At 41.2% G+C, this 27,211-nt stretch overlaps 1 protein-coding gene across 1 annotated transcript in view; it reads left to right on the top strand.

Moving 5' to 3' along the window:
- Positions 1-27,211, top strand: part of fat4 (FAT atypical cadherin 4) — a 391,785-nt gene that overhangs the window by 181,785 nt on the left and 182,789 nt on the right. The window contains exon 3 of the mRNA XM_072256139.1: positions 4,404-4,535. Within this exon, the coding sequence (XP_072112240.1) occupies positions 4,404-4,535 (132 nt within the window). The remainder of the gene's footprint in view (positions 1-4,403; positions 4,536-27,211) is intronic.

Below are 27,211 nucleotides of genomic sequence, written 5' to 3' on the forward strand. Positions count from 1 at the left end.
GGTTATAAGGTTTTTATAGTTTTTGCTTTATTTATCATATGTACATCAAAACAGAGTGAAATGCATTGTTTTAATCAAATTAAATCAGTGAGGATTGTGCTGAGCACCCCACAAGTGTCATCACACTTCCAGTGCTTGAAACCTAATCAAATCATAGCAAAGGCAAAATATAATATACACTATTGTATCGCACACCCACTTAGTTTCTATTATATGGATTCATGAACATTGAACCATCCATATTCATGATGGAGCTACCCAGTGGTAGAGCATTTCCTAAAGCAACTGATAACTTCAACTTCTTACTAATCCTACCTATGACCATATCCTAAAGGAATCATTTGACAGTTGGCTGGCTGGCTCATCATCTTTTTATCGCCATAATGTCTGATGCTCTGTCAAAGGAAGACAAAGTTTGTTCAGTTTAGCCATAGCTGAACAATTTTTCCAGTTGTGTAACCTTTCAAAATTTATAAATATTTACCGGGTTCACTTTGTAATAAAAATGCAGCAATCAGCTTTCCTATGGTTTCCAAGTTCACTGTTTGTTTGGCTTTTGGGCTGAACTAATTTAAATTTAACTTGGCTGGGAAAGCTTAAGTTGTAAAACACATAGGATTTATAATACATTAAGTGGAATATTTAGAAAGAGCATAACTAAATCAATCTGGCAAACTTCTGATCTCAATTTTATTAGCAGTTGGATGAATGCACGTCTTTTGCTTGGTTACGAAGAGCATTTTATTCCTGCTTGGTGGTCTTTGATGTTGGAACATTTCTTAACCTCATGGGAAAAGCTTTGTGTCAAAGTATTGTCAAGATGGAAAGAAGACAGCTGCTGCTTCTATGATAATCATGAAGAAAGGAATTTGCTTTGTTTTGAAGACTAGGTTTCCATTAGTTTGACAGATTTGCTGTGATACATGAAAGTAGAAAAACGAGCTAATGCCAATCATCTTTGTTTAGGTTTTGACTTTGCTGTGTCAATTTATCTTCCAATGTCAGTAAATAAAAAGGCGTCAGAAAAATATAGTTGTTTAGATTCTAAGATTGGGTTTAGCATTGTATGGGAATTTATTAAAATCATTCTTGTAGAATAGTCAAGGTCTTCAAAAGTCACAGCAACTTGAATAAATAATAGAATGAAACTCAGTGGCAAAATCTAAATATAGCTGAGGTAACCTCATGCATTGACGTACCATGAAATTTCATCGTAACTGGCTTTACAATATATTTCTGAAGATTCTATTAGAGAATCTTTAGAAGATTTAGTTGGAGTAGATTATTAAATTTCAAGTTAAAACTGGACACAATACATTAAACATGATCAATGTAACATTTGGTTTCAAATTAACGTTTTGGCTTTCTGCATTTTTATTGCTGCTTTACAGCTTATGATCTACCCAGTAGCAATTGGCATTTTACAGCAATCTAACTTCTGGCTGATAGGCTGACACAATATATTGAATGTTTCTCTTCAATGTTTTGGATAAAAAGTGAAATAACTCTCTGGTTTCTAACAGCTGTTGGGATTACAGCTAGATGTGAAATGAGCCAAGCAGGCTGAGCCCAGCTTCTAATAGGTGTGAGATCATATCTCTCCACTGTCTTCAACCTTTCACAGATTATAATACTGTAAGAAGTTCAGAACATGAGTAGTCCATTCAGTTACACAGCTGTTATAAAAATCCATTCTTGGGGTCCAACAGAGCACAATTTTGTCTCCTTTCTGCCATTTTGCAACAAATGTGTAGTTAGAGGGAACAGACATTCAAAGTTCAAAGTAAATGTACGATCAGAATACATGTACTGTATGTCACCATATACAACCCTGAGATTCATGTGAAATATCACACCAATAGGGCAATCGGTGTAAAAATACAAGGAAGGAAAAAAAGGAAATAGTAATAGTAATAATAATAACAAAATAAGCAACAAATATCAAGAACATTAGATGAAGAAACCTTGAAAATTAGTCCATAGTTTGTGGGTACAGTTCAGTGATGGGGCAAGTGAAGTATCTCCTCTGATTTAGGATCCTGATGGTTGCGGGGTAATAACTGTTCCTAAACCTGGCAGCAGTGAGAAGAATGCATGACCTGAGTGGAGGGAGACCCCGATGATGGATGCTGCTTTCCTGTGACAATACTATGTGTAGATGGATTGGGCTTCCACTATGTTTTGTAGGCTTTTCCGTTCAAGGGCATTGGTGTTTTCATACCTGGCAATGATGCAGCCGGTCAATATACTCTGCACCACATATGTATAGAAGTTAGTCAAAGTTATAGATGTCATGCCGAAGCTTCTCAAACTCTTAAGGAAGTAGAGGCGATACTGTGCTCTCTTGGTAATTGCACTTATGTGCTGGGCCCAGGACAGGTCCTCTGAAATTATAACACCAAGGAATTATAAATTGTTGACCCTCTCCACTTCTGATCCCCTAGTGAGAACTGGCTCATGGAACTTTGGTTTCCTTCTCCTGAAATCAATAATCATCTCCTTGGTCTTGTTGACATTGAGCAAGAGGTTGCGTTGTGGCACCTTTCAGCCAGATTTTCATTCTCCTCCTACATGCTGATTCATCGCCACCTTTGAGTCAGCAAACTTCAATATGGCATTGGAGCTGTGCTTAGCCCACACAGTCATAAGTGTAAAGTGAGTAGAGCAGGGGGCTAAGCATACAGCCTTGTGGTGCACCTGTGCTGATGGAGATTGTGGAGAAGATTCATCTAAGCTCTGCATCAATTGTCACATTCAGGATATTATGAAGGACCTTCATAATCTGCTTCATGCTATATTGTGCTTGTCTGCTGTGCTGAAAGTAAAATTGCAATTGTTGGCTTGATAGCTCAAAGTTCATTCGCAGATTAATCCAGAGCTCTTAATGACTGACCGCATTATAGTCCTGGAAGAGGAAACTAATCAGACTACTTAATTGTTCAACATACAAAATGAACACTAAAAATTGTATCCATTCACCTCCACTAATCCATATACTCTAATGGAAGTATGCTATGGAAGTGCTGGTGTAACTCAGGTTAGTGTATTATGATAAGGACTTGATAGAGGAAAAAAAAACAGATTTTCATATAGTGGTGAGGGCATTTCTCTCCCATTCTACTATTTCATGGCTAAGTAAGGTCTGAATGAGAGATTTCACTGCATTAGTACTGCCCAAATCTTAGAGATTTCTATTTTACATTGTGGGCAACAACAGAGCACCCAATAAAAGTGGGCTAAACCTTCCTTAAAGTATTGAGTGCTGTGACTTTAAAGATATTATTGAGGAAACAAAGAATGTTATAGTACTGTCAAACCAAACCTGTAGGCATAGAAGACACTCAACATAGTGAGATTTTTCATTTTTGTTTAAAGTTTCTGAAGAGCCAGGAAAACCTTGAGTGCCCCTCTAAGCCTCCACACAAGTAAATCATACATTTCCCATCTTGACCAAAATTTCCCTCTTAAGAGGCATATTTGTGTTGAGTACCAATTGCCCAGCAAATGCTTCTGAGCTGCACCATCCCAACAGCCAGCAACTACTTGTTGCCAATTCACAGCCTTTTTGTTGGGACATTGGGAAGCTGTCTGCTGCTTAGTTGCTGTTTTCAAATCAGTCCACCATGGGGTATGGCGTCTGTATTCATTTTATTGTCCAACATTTGTAGTCTTAAGCAGATCGTTTGAACAGTCAGTTGAGCCTCTTAGCTTCACATACCCCATCTACTCAGAAATTTCTGTTATTACATTTTCTAGTAATGCTTCTCTGACTCTAATCATCAGAATGACTTGTCAATTTGTTGGAATGAAGGGAAACTGTTGAATATAAGGCAGTATTCAGTGTGACAGCTTATTTTAAACTGTTAATTTTTATTACATAGCCATCTCACCTTGGATTCGAAAGTTTTAAGTCAAATGCTTTACAAACAATGTTTTTGTCTTTGATATTCCATTCTGCACCTTTACTGTGTTTTATATACATTTCAGTTTCTTTGTGTTGGGCACGTGGCCAAGTGGTTAAGGAGTTCGTCTAGTTACCTCAAGGTGGCTAGTTCGAGCCTCAGCTGTGGCAGCATGTTTGTGCCCTTGAGCAAGGCACTTAATCACACATTGTTCTAGTCTGTGCGAGGAGTGGCGCCCCACACAGACTTCCAATCTGCGCCTTGTAAGGCATGAAAATGCCCGACACAGGCCTCTCATGGTCTGAGTCGACATTCCCCCCTCAGTTGCTTCATATTTTACAAGCAATATGCTCCATGACACTGTGGCCCTTGGATGAATTTACTTTTATGATCTGGACACAGAGGTGGCATGTTTTGAGAGCTGCAGTTTAAACTGAATAGAACTTAAATATGCTCTCATCTCCTCCAACTGTTTGTTAATTGGTTTATTTGATTTTTCAGGTGGAAATAACTCTGCAGGATATCAATGACAACCCTCCTTTGTTTCCAACTGATGCACTGGATCTCATCATTGAAGAAAACATTGGGGATGGATTTAGAATAATGCAGCTGTCAGCTACAGATGCAGATGAGGTAGGTACTGTAACTCTTGATATAAGATCTGATTTTCATAAAGTATTTTAAACTCATGTTTTCATTCTTCTTTCTCATCTATATTTTCTCTTTAAATGCTTGGTAAAGGGTTGAGGATCAGTCTTTGTGTAAGGATGGAAAAGGACCTTTGACGTTGTTAACTTTATGATGGGTCAGCTTCAGCTACACATAGCCAGCTGAAGGTATAGTGAGAGTGGCCATCATGGTCGGTGATATGATACCCTTGTAGGGAAGAATCAAAAGGAGATGCAGTACATTGCTCAGGAGATTGAGCAAACAATGGGAAAGAAATTTTGTTATCCCTCATTTTGTGCAGTCTGGGCAGGACTCTTCTCAAGACAAGTAGAAGGTGAGTGAGAGGAAGAAGAGAGAGGAAGATCATCTCTGCCAACACCTAAAAGTATCGTGTGATACTTTTCCATGCAAGCACAAGGGATTAAAGAAGCTGCCATTTTATTTCTTCCCTTCTTACCAAGAATACCTAAACACTTCCACCAGGTGCAAAAGTAGTTCCTATGTACTTCCTCCAGTTTAGTGTACTGCTTATGGTGTTCGCATTACAGTCTACTTGGGGAAAAATGTAACACAGGTTGGGTGACAATTTTGTGGAACACTTCCATTTGGTCTGTAGGTGTGTTGTCAAGATTCCAGTTGCCTTTCATTCCACTCCCACTCAGATCTATCTATATTTCAACTCTTACACCAGTCCGTTGAAGTGCAGGGTATGCTTGAGGCGTAGCACTTTAACTTCAGTCTAGACAAATTGCAGCTCCCAGGATTCAACACAGAACTTATTAATTTCAGAATCAGGTTTATTTTTACTGCCATATATTGCAAGATTTGTTGTTTTGTGGCAGCAGTACAGTGCAAGACGTAAAAACATTACTTTGTCACGATAAAAAAATACAATAAATAAATAGTGCAAAAGTGGAATAGTGAGGTAGTGTTCATGGTTCAGGTGCTATTAACAAGTATGATGGTGTAGGGGAAGATGCTGTTCCAAAAACATTGAGTGTTCATCCTCAAGCTCCTGTACCTCCTGTCTGATCATAGTAATGAGTCGAGGGTATGTTCTGGATGCTGAGGATTCTTAATAGCAAATACTGCCTTCTTGAGGCTCTGCCTTTTTAAGATGGTGGGGAGGGTTGTGCCCATGATAGAGCTGGCTGCCTCTCCACCCCTCTGCAGCCTCTTTTGATTGTGCACAATGTAGCTTCCTTACAAGTAGTATGCTGCCACTGTACATATGTAGTCTTTGCTGATATATCAAATTTTCTCAAGCTTCTAGTGAAATATGAACACAAGCATGCCTTCTGCCTTCTTCATAATTGCATTCATGTGTTGGACCCAAGATTGATCCTCAACATCCAGCAACTTGAAACTGCTCACCTTTTCCACCATTGACTCTTCAATAATGACTAGTGTTCCATTTTATTTTCTGAAGTCCACAATTAATTCCTTGGTCTTGCTGACATTGAATGTATTCTTGTTGTTGCAACATCACTCAGCCAGCCAATCTGTCCCACTCCTGTACTCCTCCTTGTTGCCATCTGGCATTCTGCCAATAACAATGGTATAATTGTCAAATTGGTGGATGGCGTTTAAGCTGTGCCCAATCACTCATTTATGAAGGCAGAGAGAGTAGAACAATGGGCTGTGCAAGCATCCTTAAGGTGCTCCTGTGTTGATTGTCTGACTGTGGTCTCCAGGTGAGAAAGTTAACAATTCAGTTGCAGAGAGAGGTTTTGAAATTTGTTCATTAGTACTGAAGGGATGATGATGTTGAATGCCAAGCTGTAAGCAATGAACAGCATCCTGACATAAGTATTGCTGTTGTCCGGGTGATCCAAGGCCAAGTAGAGAGTCAGTGAGATTGCATCCACAGTAGACCTGTTATGGTGGTAGGCAAATTTTAGTAGGTCCAGGTCCTGGCTTATGCAGGAGTTAATTCTTGCCATGACCAACCTCTCAAAACACTTCATCACATTGAGTAGTCTCTCTAAAGAAGATATTCTTATCCTAAAGAATTATCCAGTGAATGTGGGAATTTAAGTTGCATTTTTATGAAGCTGTTGCTTTGGTGTGCACAGTGGTAATGATTCCTTTTCTGCATATTTAGTAGAAAATTCAGAATAGAATTTTCTACAAAGCTTAAATGATAAGATTGGAACTAGTTATTTTGGAGCATACTGTCAGACCAAGGCAGAATAAACAAAAACACTATTTGGTACAAGACTGGTATAATTCGGTATAACAGGTAACATCTCCAAATGATGCCCGTTTTATATTTACAATCATGAAGTGATCATCTTTCTAAAAGATAACATGATAGGAATTGATGTGTCTTGCTCTTTGGGTTTAACTCTAGCAAGCCTTCCAGTTTTATTCTTGTGATCAATCTATGCTTGCATTGATTCCACTACTGTTATTAAGGGACCAGCCTTTTGCCTTCCTAGCAAACGTTAGCAAGTGGTGGCACACTCTGCATGGGATTGTTTGGAGCGGGGGGGAGGGGAGGGTATATCGCTGCAATTTATCCTGAAGTAAATAGCTTACCTTGAGCTTTATTTAACCAGCTTCCCTTATTTACTATCCACTTTCAGTCAAATTAACTAGTTCAATTCTGTGAAAATAGTCAAAATTGCAAGGCTAGAAAGAATCCCAATTGTTAAAAAACATAGCTTAAAGCAAGGGTCCCCAACCTTTTTTGCACTGTGGACCGGTTTAATATTGACAATATTCTTGCGAACCGGCCGACCCGGGGGGGGGGGGGGGTAGGGTTGCCAACGGACAGAAGTAGCAGTCAGATACATTGTGTTTACCCCGAGAAAGACTACAATGATCATGAAGCCTTGCACGGGCACCTGTGTGCGCATGCGTGTACCTGCCGATTTTTTTCTAAAAATCGTTTTTGGCAATTCTGTTCGGGGGGTGGGGGGTGCTGTTAATCACGACCGGAATAGAGGTGATAAGTGGCTAATACACTCAATTTCGTTTCTAAAAGGGTTTATACAATGAATTTAATATTAAACACACAGCGCATATTTTCCTTGCATGAATATAGTGATAAGTCAATTATCAGGGGAGGACAGGGGAGCTTGAAGTAAGTGTTGAATGAACTTCCAGTAGAAGTGGTAGAGGCAGGTTCAATATTATCATTTAAAGAAAAGTTGGATAGGTATATGGACAGGAAAGGAAGGGAGGGTTCTGGGCTGAGTGCAGGTCGGTGGGACTAGGTGAGAGTAAGCATTCGGCACGGACTAGCAGGGGAGGGATGGCCCGTTTCCATGCTGTAATTGCTATATGGTTATATAAGTCACTTATAATCAATAGCATCATAACATTTTAAATAACATTTGGATATTAAACAAAGCACATACTTTCCCCGTATGAACATATAAAATCATTGCAACACACCAATATCGCTGATTCAGTGGGAGCCCTGGGCTTGTTTTCTGGCAGCAACATTGTCCCGTTGAGGGGTGATGGGGGACAGCGATACTCGAAGGGGGTTCCTTATGTCTAGTCTATTTCGCAATTTAATTTTCACTGCATTCTTTGCAGAGATATGTTGGAAATAGAAGCAACGTTTTCAGTGCTTTCATGCCTATCTCAGGATACTTAGCCTTGACTTTGATCCAGAATACCGGCAGAGATGTTATGTCAAACATACTTTTCAGTCCGCCATCATTTGCAAGCTAGAGGAGTTGATTTCCTTCCTGTGCTGACATGGATGACGCGCGGGTAATGACCGCGCGTGCGTTCAAGCTCAACAGTGGGCTTGACAAGGAATGAGGAAAGGTTTCCTTGTGGCCCGGTAGCGCATACTCTGCGGCCCGGTGGTTGGGGACCGCTGGCTTAAAGAACTGTGCTCTGTCTGTTATCTGTGGAAGAGAAAACAGATTTCAGTTATCTTGGAAGAGTCAGAGAGGATAAGAAGGAAACGCTGCCTTTCATCCTGACTTCCTGAAAGTCTTGCTTCTCTTTCCTCTTTGGATTGGAGACTTTGAAATCCTTATTCAACAAGACAAAATTAAAGGCCTTATGTAGTACTTGCCCTCACTTTCCAAAGCTACTTATGTAGCTGATGCTCATTATGAAAGGAATGAAACAACAAAATCTAAGCTAAAACATTAAAATGTACAGTAAATACAAAGAAATTCATCATCTGGATTTATCATTTTGTGTACAATAATAAACAAATATCGTTAGCAATCATGAATTGCCTGGCATGTTTATATGGTGCACTAGTTAAGAAGAAGATGTTGTGATACTTATAGTTAAACCTCTCCTATTATTACAATACCAGAAAAGTCACACTATGCCAGATTCATGTTTCCTGTTCTATATTCCATACAAGTTAGGAATAGAACTTACTTTGTGAGATGTTCTGGAAGGTTAAGGTGGTGAGCAAACCAATAGGCCATTGGCTACAATTCCAGCAGAGTCTGGAAGGAGACATCTAAGGAAATACAAAATAGGAAAGTGACGCAGTAATTAGAAAATAAGGATAGAAACCTTGAAATTTTGTCTTTGTTTAAAAAGGAAACAGTAAACCGTAGGTAAATAAGAATGGAAATATGGATAGACACAATGCACAAATATGTCGTCAGTAGGCTGTCTGAGGCTGCACAACAAGTGATAAGGAGAGGAATGGAGTTGGTGACTGGAGACAGAGTTTTAGGCAGGGAACAAGAAAAAAGGCTGATGTCTTTCCCGAATTCAGTTAAAAGAAGTTCCTCCTAATCTATTTCTGGATGTTAAACAAGCAGTGAAAATTTAGACAAAGTGAAAGTGGAAAGAGAATATAAAAATGTTTCTTTATAGCCTCGTTTGTGTCAAATAAAACTTATCAGCAACTATCCACCTCACTCTCTCTCTGTTTCTGACATAAAAGTAATTTATTAATGTTGGTGTAGTCACTGTCGATCCAATCAGATTCATTAAGTTGAGTTCTCATTACTGCCAAAGTACATGATGTCATTTAACCTTCAAAGCATTTAGATTCCTGATTAGAAGTGTAATCTTTGTTAACATTATTAATAAATGCTAGGTTTTGAATATTTCAAAATTATTGTTAGTTTACTTTGAATTGCTGATTAAAAATCCTTAACCTTTCATCTAAAGCCCTCAACTCCTTCATTAAACCACACAATCCCATTTTATTCTTCAACATCTCTGGAAGACAATCTTAATGGCCAGGCTTAATCTCTTCTCTTGTAATAATGTAAGAGGCTTTCTTCTACATCAAAGAAACTTATTATCTGTAAAAATGAATTGTTGATGAGTGACATCTTGTAAATTGACCTAAATGTATCTAAATTATATTGCTCTTTGTTATTACAACTATCAGCTACAAGGTAACTAAATCAAATATTTTTGGACATTCATCCCATTGTACTAGGTATCATATTTCATATTCATCATACTTCGGTTGCTTTTAAATTCTGCTCAGATTAAACGGTATGAAGCTAAGTTCAGTAATTGTTGTTTTCTCCATTTATGTGGAATGGACCTTCCAGCAAAACCCAAGTCTGCAATTTCCATCAATATATCTATTTTAGTGAAGCATAACATCCTGGAGTACTTCACAGAAGCAGTATCAATCAAAATAGGCACCAAACAAACTGAGATATGAGGTTGAATTTAAACAGTCAGAGGTGGATTTGAAACATGCTCTTCTGGCAAAAAGAGTGGCAGTAAAGAAAAAAAGCATATAATATATATATGGTTCATTAATATTAAGAAATATAAAATCATGTGAGCTGCATTATGTATTGGCAAGCCGTTTCAGTACAATTACAATACTGTCCTTTAACTAACCATGTGGAAAATTATGCAGGTATGTTCTGTATGCAAAATCCAATTCAGTATTGTTGATAACACCTTGCTTATAGATGATAGCCTGGTCCAGACTTTATTATGGTTTAAACGTTGATCAAAGAGCTGAATTACAGAGGTGTGGTAAAAGTAGCTGCCCTTGACATCAAAGCAATACTTGGCAAAGAATGGCAAGAAGGATCCCTGATAAAAACAATATTAATGGGCATCAAGAGAAAAACGCTCTAATGGTTTTGGTTGTTCAACATCAGTTCATTCAACCTCAGCATATCACTTTTGGAATTCCTCTGGGTATTGTTTCATGCTGGATCATTTTTACATGCATCATCATTAACCTCCTTTCCATCATGTCAGAAATGAAGATATGTGCTGATAGTTGCACAATTTTCAACCCTGTCCAGTAAGTGAACTATGTACTGTAGACAACTATTTAGGCCTGACCAATTAGTGGCAAGTAAATATTTGTACCACAACGGTGTCAATCAATGACTTTCTACCTTTGATATTTAATGCCATTACCATCAATAAGATCCCCCCCCCATAAAATCAGTTGGCTGCAATCAGTGTGAGGGGCCATTCGTTGCTGACGCAACACGAGGTGTAAGAGGTGCTTCATTGGCCAATGTTGGAGTGGCCAGGCTGTGGCTCAACAGGATTAGGCAAGCACAGATGGAGATTCTAAGTATGTAAGTTTCTAGTAAGTTATTTTTTCCATTGATACATAGCTAGTCCACTGACAATGGTTCTTGATTTTTGGGTGTGTTCCTTGCATGAGGTGTACGAACTCTAGGGGACCTCCAGTCTCCTTGATAACTACACGTCTGCATGAAGTGTACCGAGCTGCATCTCCTTAGAGACCATGCTAAGGAACTGGAGCTTCATCTCAATGACCCTCTGCTCATACAGGAGAATTAGGATGTGATTGAGAGGAGCTGCAAGGAGGTACCTGGGTGACTGTCAGGAGAAGGAAAGGAAATAGACAGCTATTCTAAAGGGGGAGAGTGAGCACTCTGAAGTTGTGGTACATATTGGTAGGAAAAGGGAGGTGGTCCTGAAAAGAGAATATAGAGAGTTGGACAGAAAGCTGACAAGCAGGACCTCCAGGGTAGTAACCTCTGGATTGCTGTCTGTGCTACATACCAGTAAGGATAAGAATAGGATGATTTAGCAGACAAATGCATGGCTGAACAATTGGTGCAGGGGTCAAGGTTTTAGATTTCTGGATCATTGCGAAATCTTCTGGGAAGGTATACTGTGTACAAAAAAAATGAGTTGCACCTGAACTCGAAGAGGACCGATATCCTTGTGGCAGGTTTGTTAGGTCCTCAAGGATATTGACGGCCAGGAACTTGAAATTGTTCTCTGTCTCCACTTCTGATCCCTCTATTAGGATTGGTTCGTGGTCCCTCATCTTGCTCTTTCTGAAGGGCACGATCAGCTCTTTGGTCTTACTGATGTTGAGTGCAAGGTTGTTGCTGTGACACCACTCAACCAGCTGGTATATGTTGCTCTTGTACTCTCTCTCATCTCCATCTGAGATTTTGCCAACAATGGTTGTATCATCAGCAAATTTATAGATATTGTTTGAGCTATGCCTTGCCACACTGTCATGGGTACAGAGAGAGTAGTGCAGTGGGCTAAGCACACATCCTTGAGGTGTGCCAGTGTAGATCATCAGTGAGGAGGAGGTGTTATTTACAATCTGCATAGATTGTAGTCTTCTGGTTAGGAAGTTGAGGATCCAATTGCAGAGGGAGGGTCAGAGGCCCAGGTTGTGTAGCTTTTTGATCAGGACTGAAAAAATGATGGTTTTAAAAGCTGAGCTATAGTCAATGAACAACATCCTAACATAGGTGTTTCTATTGTCCAAATGATTTAAGGCTGTGTGAAAAGCCATTGAGATTGCATCTGCCTTTGACCTATTGTGGCCATAGACAAGTTGCAGTGGGTCCATGTCCTTGCTGAGGCAGGTGTTGATTCTAGCCATGACCAACCTCTCAAAGCACTTCATCACTGTATATATGAGTGCTACTGGACAATAGTTGTTAAGACAGCTCACCCGACTATCCTTTGGCACTAGTATAATTGTTGCCTTTTTGAAGCAGGTAGGAACTTCCGACTGTAGCAGTGAGAGATTAAAAATATTGTAGTGTGTAGTGAGTCTGTGAGGAAGGACAAGCAGATGATAGGGCAAAAATAGCAGTCAGTGGGATGAGGTAAACTGGGATGAGGTTCAGAATCAAAAATGGTGATGAATACAGAACTGAGGGTGTTATATTTGAATACATGCAATATATGGAATAAGGTAGATAATCTATTAGCACAGTTAAACATGGCAGGTATGACGTTGTGGGTGTCTCTGAATCATGGCTGAAAGATCATAGTTGGTATTGAGCATCCAGGGATACACATGTATTGAAGGACAAGCAGGTAGGCAGAGAGAGTGGGATGCTCTCTTGGTAAAAAAAAAAAATGAAATCAAATCCAGAGAACAAGGTGACATAGGATCGGAAGATGTAGAATCCTTATTGGTAGAGTTAAGAAACCTCAGGGGTAAAAAGACCCTGATGGGAGTTATATATAGGCCTCCGAACAGTAACCAGGATGTGGGCTACAAATTACAAAGGGAGATAGAAAAGGCATGTAAAAAGGGCATTGTTGCAATAATCATGAGGGATTTCAATATGCAAGTCAATTAGGAAAATCGGGTTGGTGATGGATCTCAAGAGGGGGAATTTGTAGAATGCCTATGAGAAAGCTTTTTAAAGCAGTTTGTGATTGGGCTATTCTGGATTGGGTATTATGTCATGACCTAGATTTGATTAGGGTGCTTAAGGTAAAGAAACCCCTAGGAAGCAGTGATCACGATATGATAGAATCTACCCTGCAGTTTGAGAAGGTGAAGCTAAAATCAGATGTATCCGTATTACATTGCAGTAAAAGGAATTACAGAGGCATGAGAAAGGAACTGGCCAAAGCTGATTTGAAGTGTTCGCGAGCAGCATGACCCCAGAGCAGCAATAGCTAGAGTTACCAAGGGAAATTTAAAAGGCACAGGAATGATGTATCCCAAAGAAGAGGAAGCATTCTAACAGTGGGGTCATGGCTGACAAGGGAAGTCAAAGACAGCATAAAAGCAAAAGAGAAGGCATAAAATATTGCAGAAATTAATGGAAAGGTAGAGGATTAAGATGATTCTAAAAACCAACAGAAGGCAACTAAAAAGAGAAACGATGAAATATGAAGACAAGCTAGCCAATAATACAAAAATGGATGCAAAAGTTTTTTTTCACATATATAAAGAGTAAAAGAGAGAGGAGTATGGATATTGGACCACTGGAAGATGATGCTGGAGAGATAGTAATGGAGGGCAAAGAAATGATGGACAAACTTAATATTTGCTTCAGTCTTCGCTGTGGAAGACACTCGCAGAATGCCATAAATGTGAGAGTGTTAGGGGGCAGAAGTGAATGCATTGCCTTTACTGAAGAGAACGTGCTTGGGAAGCGGTTAGTCTAAATATTCATAGTTAACTTACTTGGACCAGATGGAGTAAGCCCCAGTATTCTGAAAGAAGTAGCTGAAAAGATTGCTGAGGCATTAGTAATGCTTTTTCAAGGATCAGAAGGCCTTTGACAAGGTGTTGCACATGAGGCTATTTAACAAAATAAGAGCCCTTGGTATTACAGGAAAGGTGCTAGCATCAATAGAAGATTGGCTGACTGACAAGTGGTAAAGAGTGGGAATAAAGGGGGCCTTTTCTGGTTAGCTGCCAATGACTAATGGTGTTCTGCAGGGGTGGGTGTTTGGACCACTCTTTTCCTGTTGTATGTGAATGTTTTGCATGAAAAACATAGTCATCGTCATACTTTATTGATCCCGGGGGAAATTGGTTTTCATTGGTGCAACTGTAATGAAAACCAATTTCCCCCGGGATCAATAAAGTATGACTATGACTATGAAAGGATTCATAGCTTGGTGGCCAAGTTTGTGAACAATATGAAAATAGGTGTATGTGTGGATGGTGTTGAGGATGCAGGATGACTGTAGAACGACTTAGACAAATTTGGGAAATGGGCAAAGAAGTGGCAGATGGAATATAGTGTAGGGAGTATAATGTAAACTTGTGCACATGGCACAAGTCAGAAGTAAGTGCTTGATGTCATCCTGAACAGTACCTTAAATATCCCAATTAGCAATCATTTCCTCCATTAGCAATATACTATGGCTACAGTGAGTACCATTTACAAATTGCTCACTCTTACTCAGCTAGTGGACTCTTACAACACCTCTCAAACCTGCTGGTCACTAGGAAAAGGCATTGTACTGACTCAGAGATATATCACTATTCCTTCTACATCACTGAGTCTAAATCCTGGCATTTTGGTCATGCACTGTGACAGAAGGAATAATGGCATGGACTATGTTCTAAATGGGGAGAAAATTCAAAATTTTAAGAGGATTGGAATACAACAGCAAGGATGTGATGCTGAGGCTTTCTAATGCATTGGTTAGACCATTCTTGGAGTATTGTGAGCAGTTTAGGGAACCTTATTTAAGAAAGGATGTTCTGGCATTGGAGAGGGTCCAGAGGAGTTTCACAGGAATGATCCCAGGAACAAAAGTATTAACATATGAGGAGTGTTTGATAGCTCTGGGCCTATACTCGCTGGAGTTTAGAAAAGTGATGGGGGATATCATTGAAAAGTATGGAAATGTGAACAGCCTGGATAGAGTGGATATGGAGAGGATGTTTCCTATAATGGGGAGTCTTAGACTACAGGGCACAGCTGCAGAATTGAGGGATGTCCATTTAGAATAGAGATAAGGAGGAATTTCTTTAGCCAAAGGGTGATGGATCTGTGGAATTCATTGCCACAGATAGCTATGCAGGCCCAGTCATTGGGTATATTTAAAGCAGAGGTTCATAGGTTCTTGACTAGTCAATGTGTCAAAAGTTACGGAAAGAAGGCAGGAGCTTGGGCTTGAGCGAATTAATAAGTCAGTCTTGATGGAGTAGTGGAGCAGACTCGATGGGTTGAATGGCCTAATTCTGCACATATGTCTTATGGTCTTATAAAACATTGAGGTCACTATTGACCCGAATCTCAACTGGACCAGCCACATAGATGTCATGGCTGCAACAGTAGGTCAAAGGCCAGCTATTCTGCAACTAGCAACTCATATTCTACACTCAAAACCTTTACACATCTACGTGGCACAAGTCAGAAGTAAGTGCTTGATGTCATCCTGAACAGAACGTTAAATATCCCAATCAGCAATCATTTCCTCCATTAGTAATATACGGGTGTCCCTCGCTTTTCGAATGTTCACTTTACGAAACCTCACTGTTACGAAAGACCTACATTAGTACCCTATTTTCGCTTTCAGAAGGTGTTTTCACTGTTACGGAAAAAAATTCAGCGCACGAAAAAATTAGCGTGGGATAAAAGGCAGCGCGCCCCGAGCAGCGGCTCTCCCCCGGATTCGGAACTGCTTTGCTTTAACATGTGCCTGTGAGCAGCCGTTTGCAAAATGAGTTCTATGGTATCGGAAAAGCCTGAAAGAGCTCGTAAGGGTGTTACACTTACGGTAAAACAAGACATAATTAAGCGTTTTGATCGTGGTGAACGAAGTAAGGACAACGTGAGTTTGGCTTGTGGAAGCTGACGAAGATGATGTTGAAGAGGTTTTGGCATCCCGTCACCAAGAACTGCCAGGTGAAGGGCTGATGCAATTGGAAGAAAAAAGGATAACAATGGAAACCGAATGAGTAATGATAAAGTATGACTTTAATTTTGAAAGGTTACGTCAGTTTAGGGGATATTTGCAGGATGGTTTGAGTCCTTATTAAAGAACTGTATGATAGAAAAATGCGCGAGGCTCAGCAGTCAAGCAAGCCTTCCACATCAGCCACAGCAGACGACGAATCTCGACCTTTGACATCGAGGCGAGCAGGGATAGAAGAAGATGAGCTGCCTGCTCTATTGGAAATAGGCGAGGAGATGACACCCCAGTGTCCCACCACCCCAACCCCCAGGCCACGGACAGATACCGATTCGCGAAGAATGCAAAGGTAGCCGGGAGGCACACAGCACATCTTTAAGGAAAAAGCCGAAATAAACATGCTAATTAATTAGGTGCCTCCGACATGTAATTGTCGGCCCAGATCAGAGACAACGCAATCAGAAATCGGCACTGATCTGGGCCGACAATTACAGGCGGCACCTAATTAATTAGCATGTTTGTTTCAGCTTTTTTCTTAAAGATGTGCTGTGTACCTCCCGGTTACCGCTGGACCCCTGCGCTCTTCGTGGCAATGTATCACTCAGCAGCCCGGAGGGTGGGGGCCGCTGCACCACCCAAACTCCGACAAGTCTAACACACCATTATGTGCTCGGCGCTGTCTTCCCGATTCCTGTAAGTGATATTACACTGTACATACATTATTTCTACTTTATATCGGCTGTGTATTTTTACGTGTTATTTGGTATGATTTGGCAGCTTCATAGCTTAAGGTTTACTGGCGAGAGTGTCCTTGCCAACAGCGATTGCATGAGATTTTCTGCCGACGGCGCTTGCGTGAGATTTTCTGCCGACACCAGTTGCGTGAGATTTTCGCTTCGGCAAACAGTTCAGTAATGATTGTGGGAAAGTATCTCTACATAGGCTGTGTATTTATCATATCATTCCTGCTTTTACTATATGTTACTGTTATTTTAGGTTTTATGTGTTATTTGGCATGATTTGGTAGGTTATTTTTGGGGCTGCGAACGCTCACAAAATTTTCCCAAATAAATAAATGGTAATTGCTTCTTCGCTTTACGATGTTTCGGCTTACGAACCGTTTCATAGGAACGCTGTACCTTTGGATGGCGGGGGAAACCTGTACTATGGCTACAGTGAGTACCATTTACAAATTGCTCACTGTTACTCAGCTAGTTGACTCTTACAGCACCTCTCAAACCTTCTGGTCACTAGGAAAAGGCATTGTACTGACTCAGAGATATATCACCATTCATTCTACATCACTGAATCCTGGCGTCTTGCATTCTAACTTCCCAAACTGATATTGTTTAGGAAGGCGATTCATCATTAACCTTCTCTTAAGTAATTAGGGATGTTTTCCATATGCCACGTCTACACAAAATCTGACAAGTGAATAAGAAGAACGGTCTTCATACCCCATTTTTCAGTAAATCCGGTGTGTTCAAAGTCTTAGTAATGTTCACTATTTAATGTATGCTGCCCCTAAAACCATCCTTCAGTTTCTCCCTGTGGACAACTAACGGAAATATATCCTGTGAATAAAAGCAGATTATATGCTGTTAATAAGGAAAGTTTATACAGGTCCAGCTGCTTGTAAATTTTGGGAGGGAATTCCAGAGGTTAAAGTTGAGGCTGCTAATTGGAATATTGTAAGCATTTAATTTTGAATATCAAAGGGACAGAACTGAAAAGGCATAGGGATCTCCAAGTGTTGCTTTTGGAGAGTTGCTTGGAATGGTTATATGTGGAGTTTAGCAACAGATTTAAAAAAGCAAGTGGTGCCAATTGGGACTTTCTGTGGAGCTTGAGATCGTGTGGGTGATTAGGCACTTGGCAAGGGCTACTATAAAGGAGTTAAGTTTAGGCTGAGTAGTCTTTGTGGAAGGGGCCATTATTGGAATGAGACAGAGTTCAAGTAAGGAACTGAGGCTTTGGCTCAAGAAGCTTCAGAGAGGAGAGGCCGAGGCTAGGACGAGTTTTCAGTTAAGTTTCTCATTTTTTCTTTATTAGTGCTGAGCTAGATTAGAGAGAATAGATCCCAGGTCACTGATGTGCTCTTCATACAAGAGATGTGGGAGATCTGGAAGATCTCCAATGTCCTTGATGCTATATATGCGAGAAGTGTCTCTTTATACAGCTCCTTACAGACCATGTTAAGGAACTGGAGCTGGATAACCTTCAGCTCATTCTGGAGAATGAGAAGGTGATAGACAAGAGCAACAAGGAGGTCATTACACTTAGGCTGAAGGAGGCAGGTGGCTGGGTTACTTGGGGAGGGAAAGGGAATAGGCTGATAGTGCAGAGCATCAATGGCCGCTGCACTCAATAACAAGTATACTGCTTTGAATACTGTGGAAGGGCTAACCTACCAGGGCGAAAACTGGAGTGACCAGTTCTCTGGCATTTAGTCCGTCTCTGTGGCTTAGAAGGGAAGAGGACAAAAGAAGAAAGCAATGATGACAGGGGATTCAGTAAAGAGGAACAGACAGGAAAATTTGTGGATGTGATAAAAGACTCCCAGATGGTATGTTGTCTCCCAGATACCAGGGTCTGTGACATCTGAAATCAGATGTAGAGCATTCTCAAGTTGGGAGGTGAATTATCAGAAGTCACGGTACATATTGGTACTGATGATATAGGTTGGAAAAGGATGAGAGTTTGATGAGAGAATATAGAGATGTGAAAAGCAGGACCTCAAGGGTATTAATCTCCAGATTATTACCTGTACCACATGCCAGTGAGGGTAAACATAGAGTGATTTGACAGATGAAGGTGTGGCTGAGGAATTGGTGCAGGGGGTAGATCATTGGGATCACTTTTATGGAAGGTATGACACCTTATCTCAAGGGGGACCAATATCCATGGGAGTTACCTCGAGGTCAGGAGTTTGCTTGAGCTGTTGGAGAAGGTTTAAGCTAATTTGACAAGGGGATGGGTACCAGTCATAGCTTAGAGGATGGGGCTGTTGCTGTAAAGGTAGATGCAGCATGTAGAGAGATTTTTAGGCAGTGGGTAGGGCATTAATGCAGTCAGTAGGTTGGTTTGAGATAGGTCAATTTTAATGCAAGAAGTATAGGGAACAAGGGTGATGAACATAGAGCATGGGTCAGTACAAGGAACTATGGCATTGTGGCCATTCCAGAGACTTGGCTGCCACAAGGCAGGAATAGCTGCTGAATGTTGCAGAGTGTAGGTGTTTCGAAAGGGACACAGAGGGGTGTAAAGAGGAGAGGAATGGCATTATTAATCAGGGACAGGATCAGAGTTGCAGAAAGGGGGGGATATCGTGGCGGAATCATCTCCTGAGTCAATGTGGATGGAAGTCAGAAACAGGAAGGGAGTAATCACTCTGTTGAGAGGATTCCATAGACCCCCACCCCCCAATATCAGCAGAGACACCAAGGAGTAGATAGGGAGGCAGATTTTGGAAACGTGCAAAAATAATAGGGTTGCTGGCATGGGTGACTCCAACTTCCCTAGTATTGATTGGAACCACCTTAGTGCAAATAGTTTAGATGGGGTGGTATTTGTTAGGTGCGTGCAGGAAGGATTCCTGATACAATATGTAGACCGGCCAACTAGAGGAGAGGCCATACCATTTCTGGTACTTGCCAGTGAACCTGGTCAGTAGACGGATTTCTTGGTGAGTAAGCATTTTGGAGACAGTGATCACAACTCTTTGACCTTTACCATAGCCGTGTACAGGGATAAGAGCCAGTGGTATGTGTAAGTATTTAATTAGGGGAGGGAATTATGATGCTGTGAGACAGAAACTTGGAAACATAGATTGCAAACAGATATACAGTACTCAGGGAAACAGACAACTGTAATGTGGAGGATGTTTAGCGAGTACTTAAAACCATAATATATAGCAGCAGAAATAGGCCATTTGGCCCATCTAGACTGTTCCGCCATTCAATCATGGTCTGATCCAATTCCCACTCCCCTGCCATCTCCCCATACTCTTTGATGCCCTGGCTAATCAAGAACCTATCTATCTCTGCCTTAAATATACTCAATGGCTTGGCCTCTACAGCTGCTCGTGGCAACAGTTTCCACAGATTTACCACCCTCTGACTAAATTAATTTCTCCGCATCTCTGTTCTAAATGGATGTCCTTAAATCCTGAAGTCTTGCCCTCTTGTCCTAGGCTCCCCTACCATGGAAAATAACTTTGCCATATCTAATCTAATCTAATCTGTTCAGGTCTTTTCATATTCAAAATTTTTCTGTGAGATCCCCTCTCATTCTCCTGAACTCCAGGGAATATAGCACGAGAGCTGCCAGATGTTCCTCATACACTAACCTTTACATTCCTGGAATCATTCTTGTGAACCTTCTCTGAACCCTCTCCAATGTCAGTATATCCTTTCTAAAATAAGGAGCCCAAAACTACACACAGTACTTCAAGTATGGTCTCATGGGTGCCTTATAGAGCCTCAATATCACATCCCTGCTCTTATATTCTATACCTGTAGAAATGAATGCCTACATTGCATTTGCCTTCTTCAACACCGACTCAATCTGGAGGTTAACCTTTAGGGTATCTTGCACAAGGGCTCCCAAGTCCCTTTGTATCTCTGCATTTTTAATTCTCTCCCCATCTAAATAATAGTCAGCCCGTTTACTTCTTCAACCAACGTGTACGACCGTACACTTTCCAACGTTGTATTTCATTTGCCACTTCTTTGCTCATTCCCCTAAACTATCTAAGTCTCTCTGCAGGCTCTCTTGTTTCCTCAACACTACCCGCTCCTCCACCTATCATTGTATCATTGGCAAAATTAGCCACAAATCCATTAATCCCATAGTCTACATCATTGACATACATGGTAAAAAGCAGCAGCCCCAACACCAACCCCTGTGAAACTCCATTGGTAACCGGCAGCCAGCCAGATTAAAATCCCTTTATTCCCACTCTCTATTTTCAACTGATCAACCAATGCTCCACCCATCCTAGTAACATCCCAGTAATTCCATGGGCTCTTATCTTACTAAGCAGTTTTATGTGCGGCACCTTGTCAAAGGCCTTCTAAAAATCGAAGTACATCACATCTACTACATCTACCCTGCTTGTAATTTCATCAAAAATTGCAGTAGGTTAGTCAGGCTGGATTTTCCTTTCAGCAAACAATGCTGGGTTTGGCCTATCTTGTCATGTGCCTCTAGGTACTCCGTAATCTCATCCCTAACAATCAATTCCAACAACTTCCCAATCACTGATGTCAGTTTAACAGGTCTATAATTTCCTTTCTGCTGCCTCCCACCCTTCTTAATTACCAGAGTAACATTTGCAATTTTCCAGTCATCCGGTGCAATGCCAGAATCTACCAATTTATGAAAGATCATTGTTAATGCCTCTGCAATCTCTCCAGTTACTTCCTTCAAAACCCATGGATGCATTCCATCAGGTCCAGGAGATTTATCCACCCTCAGACCTTCAAGCTTCCTGAGCACCTTCTCAGTCATAATTTTCACTACACATACTCCACTTCCCTGACACACTTGAATGTCCAGTATACTGCAGGTAACTTCCACTGTGAAGACTGATGCAAAATACGCATTTAGTTCCTCGGTCATCTCTGCCTCTCTCGTTACAATTTCTCCAGCGTCATTTTCTGTTGGTCCTTCTCTTACCCTCTATATACTTAAAAAAGCTTTTATTATCTTCTTTGATATTAGTCACCAGCTTCCTTTCATAATTAATCTTTTCCTTCCTAATGACCTTCTTAGTTTCCTTCTGCAAGTTTTTAAAAGCTTCCCAATCCTCTATCTTCCCACTAGCTTTGGCTTCCTTGTATGCCCTCTCTTTTGCTTTTACTTTGGCTCTGACTCCACTTGTCAGACATAGTGTCCTCTACCATTCAAAAGTTTCTTCTTATTTGGAATATATCTGTCTTGCACTTCCCTCATTTTTTGCAGAAACTCCAGCCACTGCTGCTCTGCTGCCCTTCTTGCTAGTGTCTTCTTCCAGTCTACTTTTGCCAGTTCCCCTCTCATGCCATTGTAATTCCCTTTATTCCACTAAAATACCGACATATTGGAATTTAGTTTCTCCTTCTCAAATTTCTATGTGAACTCAGTCATATTGTGATCACTGTTCCCTAAGGGTTCCTTAACCTTAAGCTCTCTTATCACCTCCGGATCATTGCACAACACCCAATCCAGCACAGCCGATCCCCTAGTGGGCTCAACAACAACCTGTTCTGAAAAGCTATCCTTTAGACATTCTACAAATTCTCTGTCTTGAGGTCCAGTACTGGCCTGGTTTTCCCAATCCACTTTCATGTTAAAATCCCAAACACCTTCCAATCCTATGTCATCCCTTTCTAATGATTTCTCATACACAGGGCCACACCACCCTCTCTGCCTACTAACCTATCTTTCTGATACACCGTATGTCCTTGGACGTTCATTTCACAATGGCAGCCATCCTTTAGCTAAGTTTCAGAGATGGCCACAACGTCATACTTGCCAATCTGTAGATGAATTTCAAGATCGTCCATTTTATTTCTTATGCTGCATGCATTCAAATATAACACTTTCACTTCAGTATTTGTTGCTTTCTGTTTTAACTGCACCACCCCTCTATTGCTCTGTAAATCATCCCACTGGCTGTGATTATGCCTCATCTCCTGCCTGTTATTTCTATCATCCCTGCTGCACACTATCTTTGGTTTATTTCTGTTTTCCCCTTCCTCAGCCCTATCACTCCGGTTCCCATCCCCCTGCCAGTACCGTCCCCTGCTTTGAAATATCCACCTGAGGAACAGAGGAGCTTTTTACCAGTTATAATCTTGATTTGTTGATGTAGCCTTTTTGGATCAGTTATAGGGATTCCTCCTAATTGCTCACATTCCTGGTTTAACCATTCTTCTTTGACTTTTTGACATAAGCTTTTAACTTTTTTATCTATATTCTATAGGATTTGCTTTCTTCCGTCTCCTTTCTTCCATTAGATTTTAGATTTCATCTGTCATCCATTTATTCTCTGTGCTTTTTTCTTTTTTAGGAATCACTGACTTTGATAATTCTACCAAGGCATCCTTTAGAGAGTTACACTTCATTGCTACATGATTGCTATCAACTTCAACAGATTCTATTTCTAGACTTTGAAATCTATTCCTTACTTCAATTGTAAATTTTTGTCTTAAGTTTTCTTCTTTAATTAATTGTGAGTAGTCAAGGGATTGTTCAGGTTTTTGCTTCTTCAGTTTTTTTAAGTTTTACTTTTACATAGACACATAGAAGATAGGTGCAGGAGTAGGCCATTCGGCCCTCCGAGCCTGCACCGCCATTCAGTATGATCATGGCTGATCATCCAACTCAGAACCCTGTACCTGCCTTCCCTCCACACCCCCTGATCCCTTTAGCCACAAGGGCCATATCTAACTCTCTCTTAAATATAGCCAATAAACTGGCCTCAACTGTTTTCTGCAGAGAATTCCACAGATTCACCACTCTCTGTGTGAAGAAGTTTTTCCTAATCTCGATCCTAAAAGGCTTTATCCTCAAACTGTGGCCCCTCGTTCTGGACCCCCAACATCGGGAACAATCTTCCTGCATCTAGCCTGTCCAATCCCTTTAGGATTTTATAGGTTTCAATAAGATCCCCCATCAATCTTCTAAATTCCAACGAGTATAAGCCTAGTCGATCCAGTCTTTCATCATCTGAAAGTCCTGTCATCCCGGAAATCAATCTGGTGAACCTTCTTTGTACTCCCTCTATGGCAAGGATGTCTCTCCTCAGATTAGGGGACCAAAACTGCACACAATACTCCAGGTGTGGTCTCACCAAGGCCTTGTACAACTGCAATAGTACCTCCCTGCTCCTGTACTCGAATCCTCTTACTATGAATGCCAGCATACCATTCACCTTTTTCACCGCCTGCTGTACTTGCATGCCCACTTTCAATGACTGGTATATAATGACACCCAGGTCTCGTTGCACCTCCCCTTTTTCTAATCAGCCACCATTCAGATAATAATCTGTTTTCCTGTTTTTGCCACCAAAGTGGATAACCTCACACTTATCCACATTAAATTGCATCTGCCATGAATTTGCCCACTCACCTAACCTATCCAAGTCACCCTGCATCCTCTTAACATCCTCCTCACAGCTAACACTGCCGCCCAGCTTCATGTCATCCGCAAACTTGGAGATGCTGCATTTAATTCTCTCATCTAAGTCATTAATATATATTGTAAACAACTGGGGTCCCAGCACTGAGCCTTGCGGTACCCCACTAGTCACTGCCTGCCATTCTGAAAAGGTCCCGTTTATTCCTACTCTTTGCTTCCTGTCTGCCAACCAATTCTCTATTCACATCAATACCTTATCCCCAATACCGTGTGCTTTAAGTTTGCACACTAATCTCCTGTGTGGGACCTTGTCAAAAGCCTTTTGAAAATCCAAATATACCACATCCACTGGTTCTCCCCTATCCACTCTACTAGTTACATCCTCAAAAAATTTTGAGATTCATCAGACATGATTTTCCTTTCACAAATCCATGCTGACTTTGTCCGATGATTTCACCACTTTCCAAATGTGCTGTTATCATATCTTTGATAACTGACTCTAGCAGCTTCCCCACCACCGATGTTAGGCTAACCGGTCTATAATTCCCCAGTTCCTCTCTCCCTCCTTTTTTAAAAAGTGGGGTTACGTTAGCCACCCTCCAATCCTCAGGAACTAGTGCAGAATCTAAAGAGTTTTGTAAGCTTATCACTAATGCATCCACTATTTCTTGGGCTACTTCCTTAAGCACTCTGAGATGCAGACCATCTGGCCCTGGGGATCTATGTGCCTTTAATCCCTTCAATTTACCTAACACCACTTCCCTACTAACATGTATTTCCCTCAGTTCCTCCATCTCACTGGACCCTCTGTCCCCTACTATTTCCGGAAGATTATTTATGTGCTCTTTAGTGAAGACAGAACCAAAGTAGTTATTCAATTGGTCTGCCATGTCCTTGCTCCCCATAATCAATTCACCTGTTTCTGTCTGTAGGGGACCTACACTTGTCTTAACCAATCTTTTTCTTTTCACATATCTATAAAAGCTTTTACAGTCAGTTTTTATGTTCCCTGCCAGTTTTCTCTCATAATTTTTTTTCCCCTTCCTAATTAAGCCCTTTGTCCTCCTCTGCTGAACTCTGAATTTCTCCCAGTCCTCAGATGAGCCACTTTTTCTGGCTAATTTTTATGCTTCTTCTTTGGAATTGATACTATCCCTAATTTCCCTTGTCAGCCACGGGTGCACTACCTTCCCTGATTTATTCTTTTCCCAAACAGGGATGAACAATTGTTGTAGTTCATCCATGCCATCTTTAAATGCTTGCCATTGCATATCCACCGTCAACCCTTTCAGTGTCGTTTACCAGTCTATCTTAGCTAATTCATGTCTCATACCTTCAAAGTTACCCTTCTTTATGTTCAGAACCTTTGTTTCTGAATGAACTATGTCACTCTACATCTGAATGAAGAATTTCTCCATATTATGGTCACTTACCCAAGTGGCCTCTCACGACAAGATTGTTAATTAACCCTTCCTCATTGCTCAATACCCAGTCTAGAATAGCCTGCTCTCTAGTTGGTTCCTCGACATGTTGGTTCAAAAAACCATCCCGCATACACTCCAAGAAATCCTCTTCCTCAGCACCTTTACCAATTTGGTTCACCCAATCTATATGTGGATTGAAGTCACTTATTATAACTGCTGTTCCTTTATTGCACACATTTCTAATTTCCTGTTTAATACTATCCCCAACCTCACTACTACTGTTAGGTGGCCTGTAAACAACTCCCACCAGTGTTTTCTGCGCCTTAGTGTTATGCAGCTCTACCCATATCGATTCCACATCTTCCCAGCTAATGTCCTTCCTTTCTATTGCATTAATCTCCTCTCTAACCAACAATGCTACCCCACCTCCTTTTCTTTCATGTCTATCCCTCCTGAATATTGAATATCCCTGAATGTTGAGCTCCCATCCTTGGTCGCCCTGGAGCCATGCCTCTGTGATCCCAACTTTCTCATATTCGTTAATAACAATCTGCACTTTTAATTCACCCACTTTGTTATGAATGCTCCTTGCATTCACACACAAAGCCTTCAGGCTCGCTTTTACAACACTCTTAGCCCTTATACAATTATGTTGAAAAGTAGCCCTTTTTGATTTTTGCCCTGGATTTGCCAGCCTGCCACTTTTACTTTTCACCTTACTACTTTTTGCTTCTACCCTCATTTTACACCCCTCTGTTTCTCTGCACTGGTTCCCATCCCCCTGTTGTGAACTAACCTCCTCTCTCCTAGTCTCTTTAATTTGATTCCCATCCCCCAACCATTCTATTTTAAAGTCACCTCAGTAGCCCTCGCAAATCTCCCCGCCAGGATATTGGTCCCCCTAGAATTCAGGTGTAACCCGTCCTTTTTGTACAGGTCACACCTGCTCCGATCTAAAAAAACTTTAATCCCTGCCCCCTGCTCCAATCCCTCAGCCATGCATTTGTCCTCCACCTCATTGCATTCCTACTCTCACTGTCGCGTGGCACAGGCAGTAATCCCGAGATTACTACCTTTACAGTCCTTTTTCTCAACTCCCTTCCTAACTCCCTATATTCTCCTTTCAGGACCTCTTCCCTTTTCCTACCTATGTCATTGGTACCTTTATGTACCGCGACCTCTGGCACCTCACCCTCCCACTTCAGGATATCTTGGACACGATCAGAAATATCCCGGACCCGGCACCAGGGAGGCAAACTACCATCTGGGTCTCTGGACTGCGTCTACAGAATCGCCTATCTGACCCCCTTACTATCAAGTCCCCTATTACAACTGCCCTCCTTTTCCTTTCCCTACCCTTCTGAGCTACAGGGCCGGACTCTGTGCTGGAGGCACGGCCACTGTCGCTTCCCCCAGGTAAGCTGTCCACCCAAACAGGCAGGAGTTACAGGCAGGTGGTCAGACCAGGGCCACGGGAGGCAGACAAGTGGGTCACGGTTAGGAGGGGGAAGGGAAGAGTCACGTAATAGAGACCAAGGA

The sequence above is a fragment of the Mobula birostris genome, chromosome 4 (assembly GCF_030028105.1).
Source record: "Mobula birostris isolate sMobBir1 chromosome 4, sMobBir1.hap1, whole genome shotgun sequence".
In the NCBI taxonomy this organism is placed as follows: Eukaryota; Metazoa; Chordata; class Chondrichthyes; order Myliobatiformes; family Myliobatidae; genus Mobula; species Mobula birostris.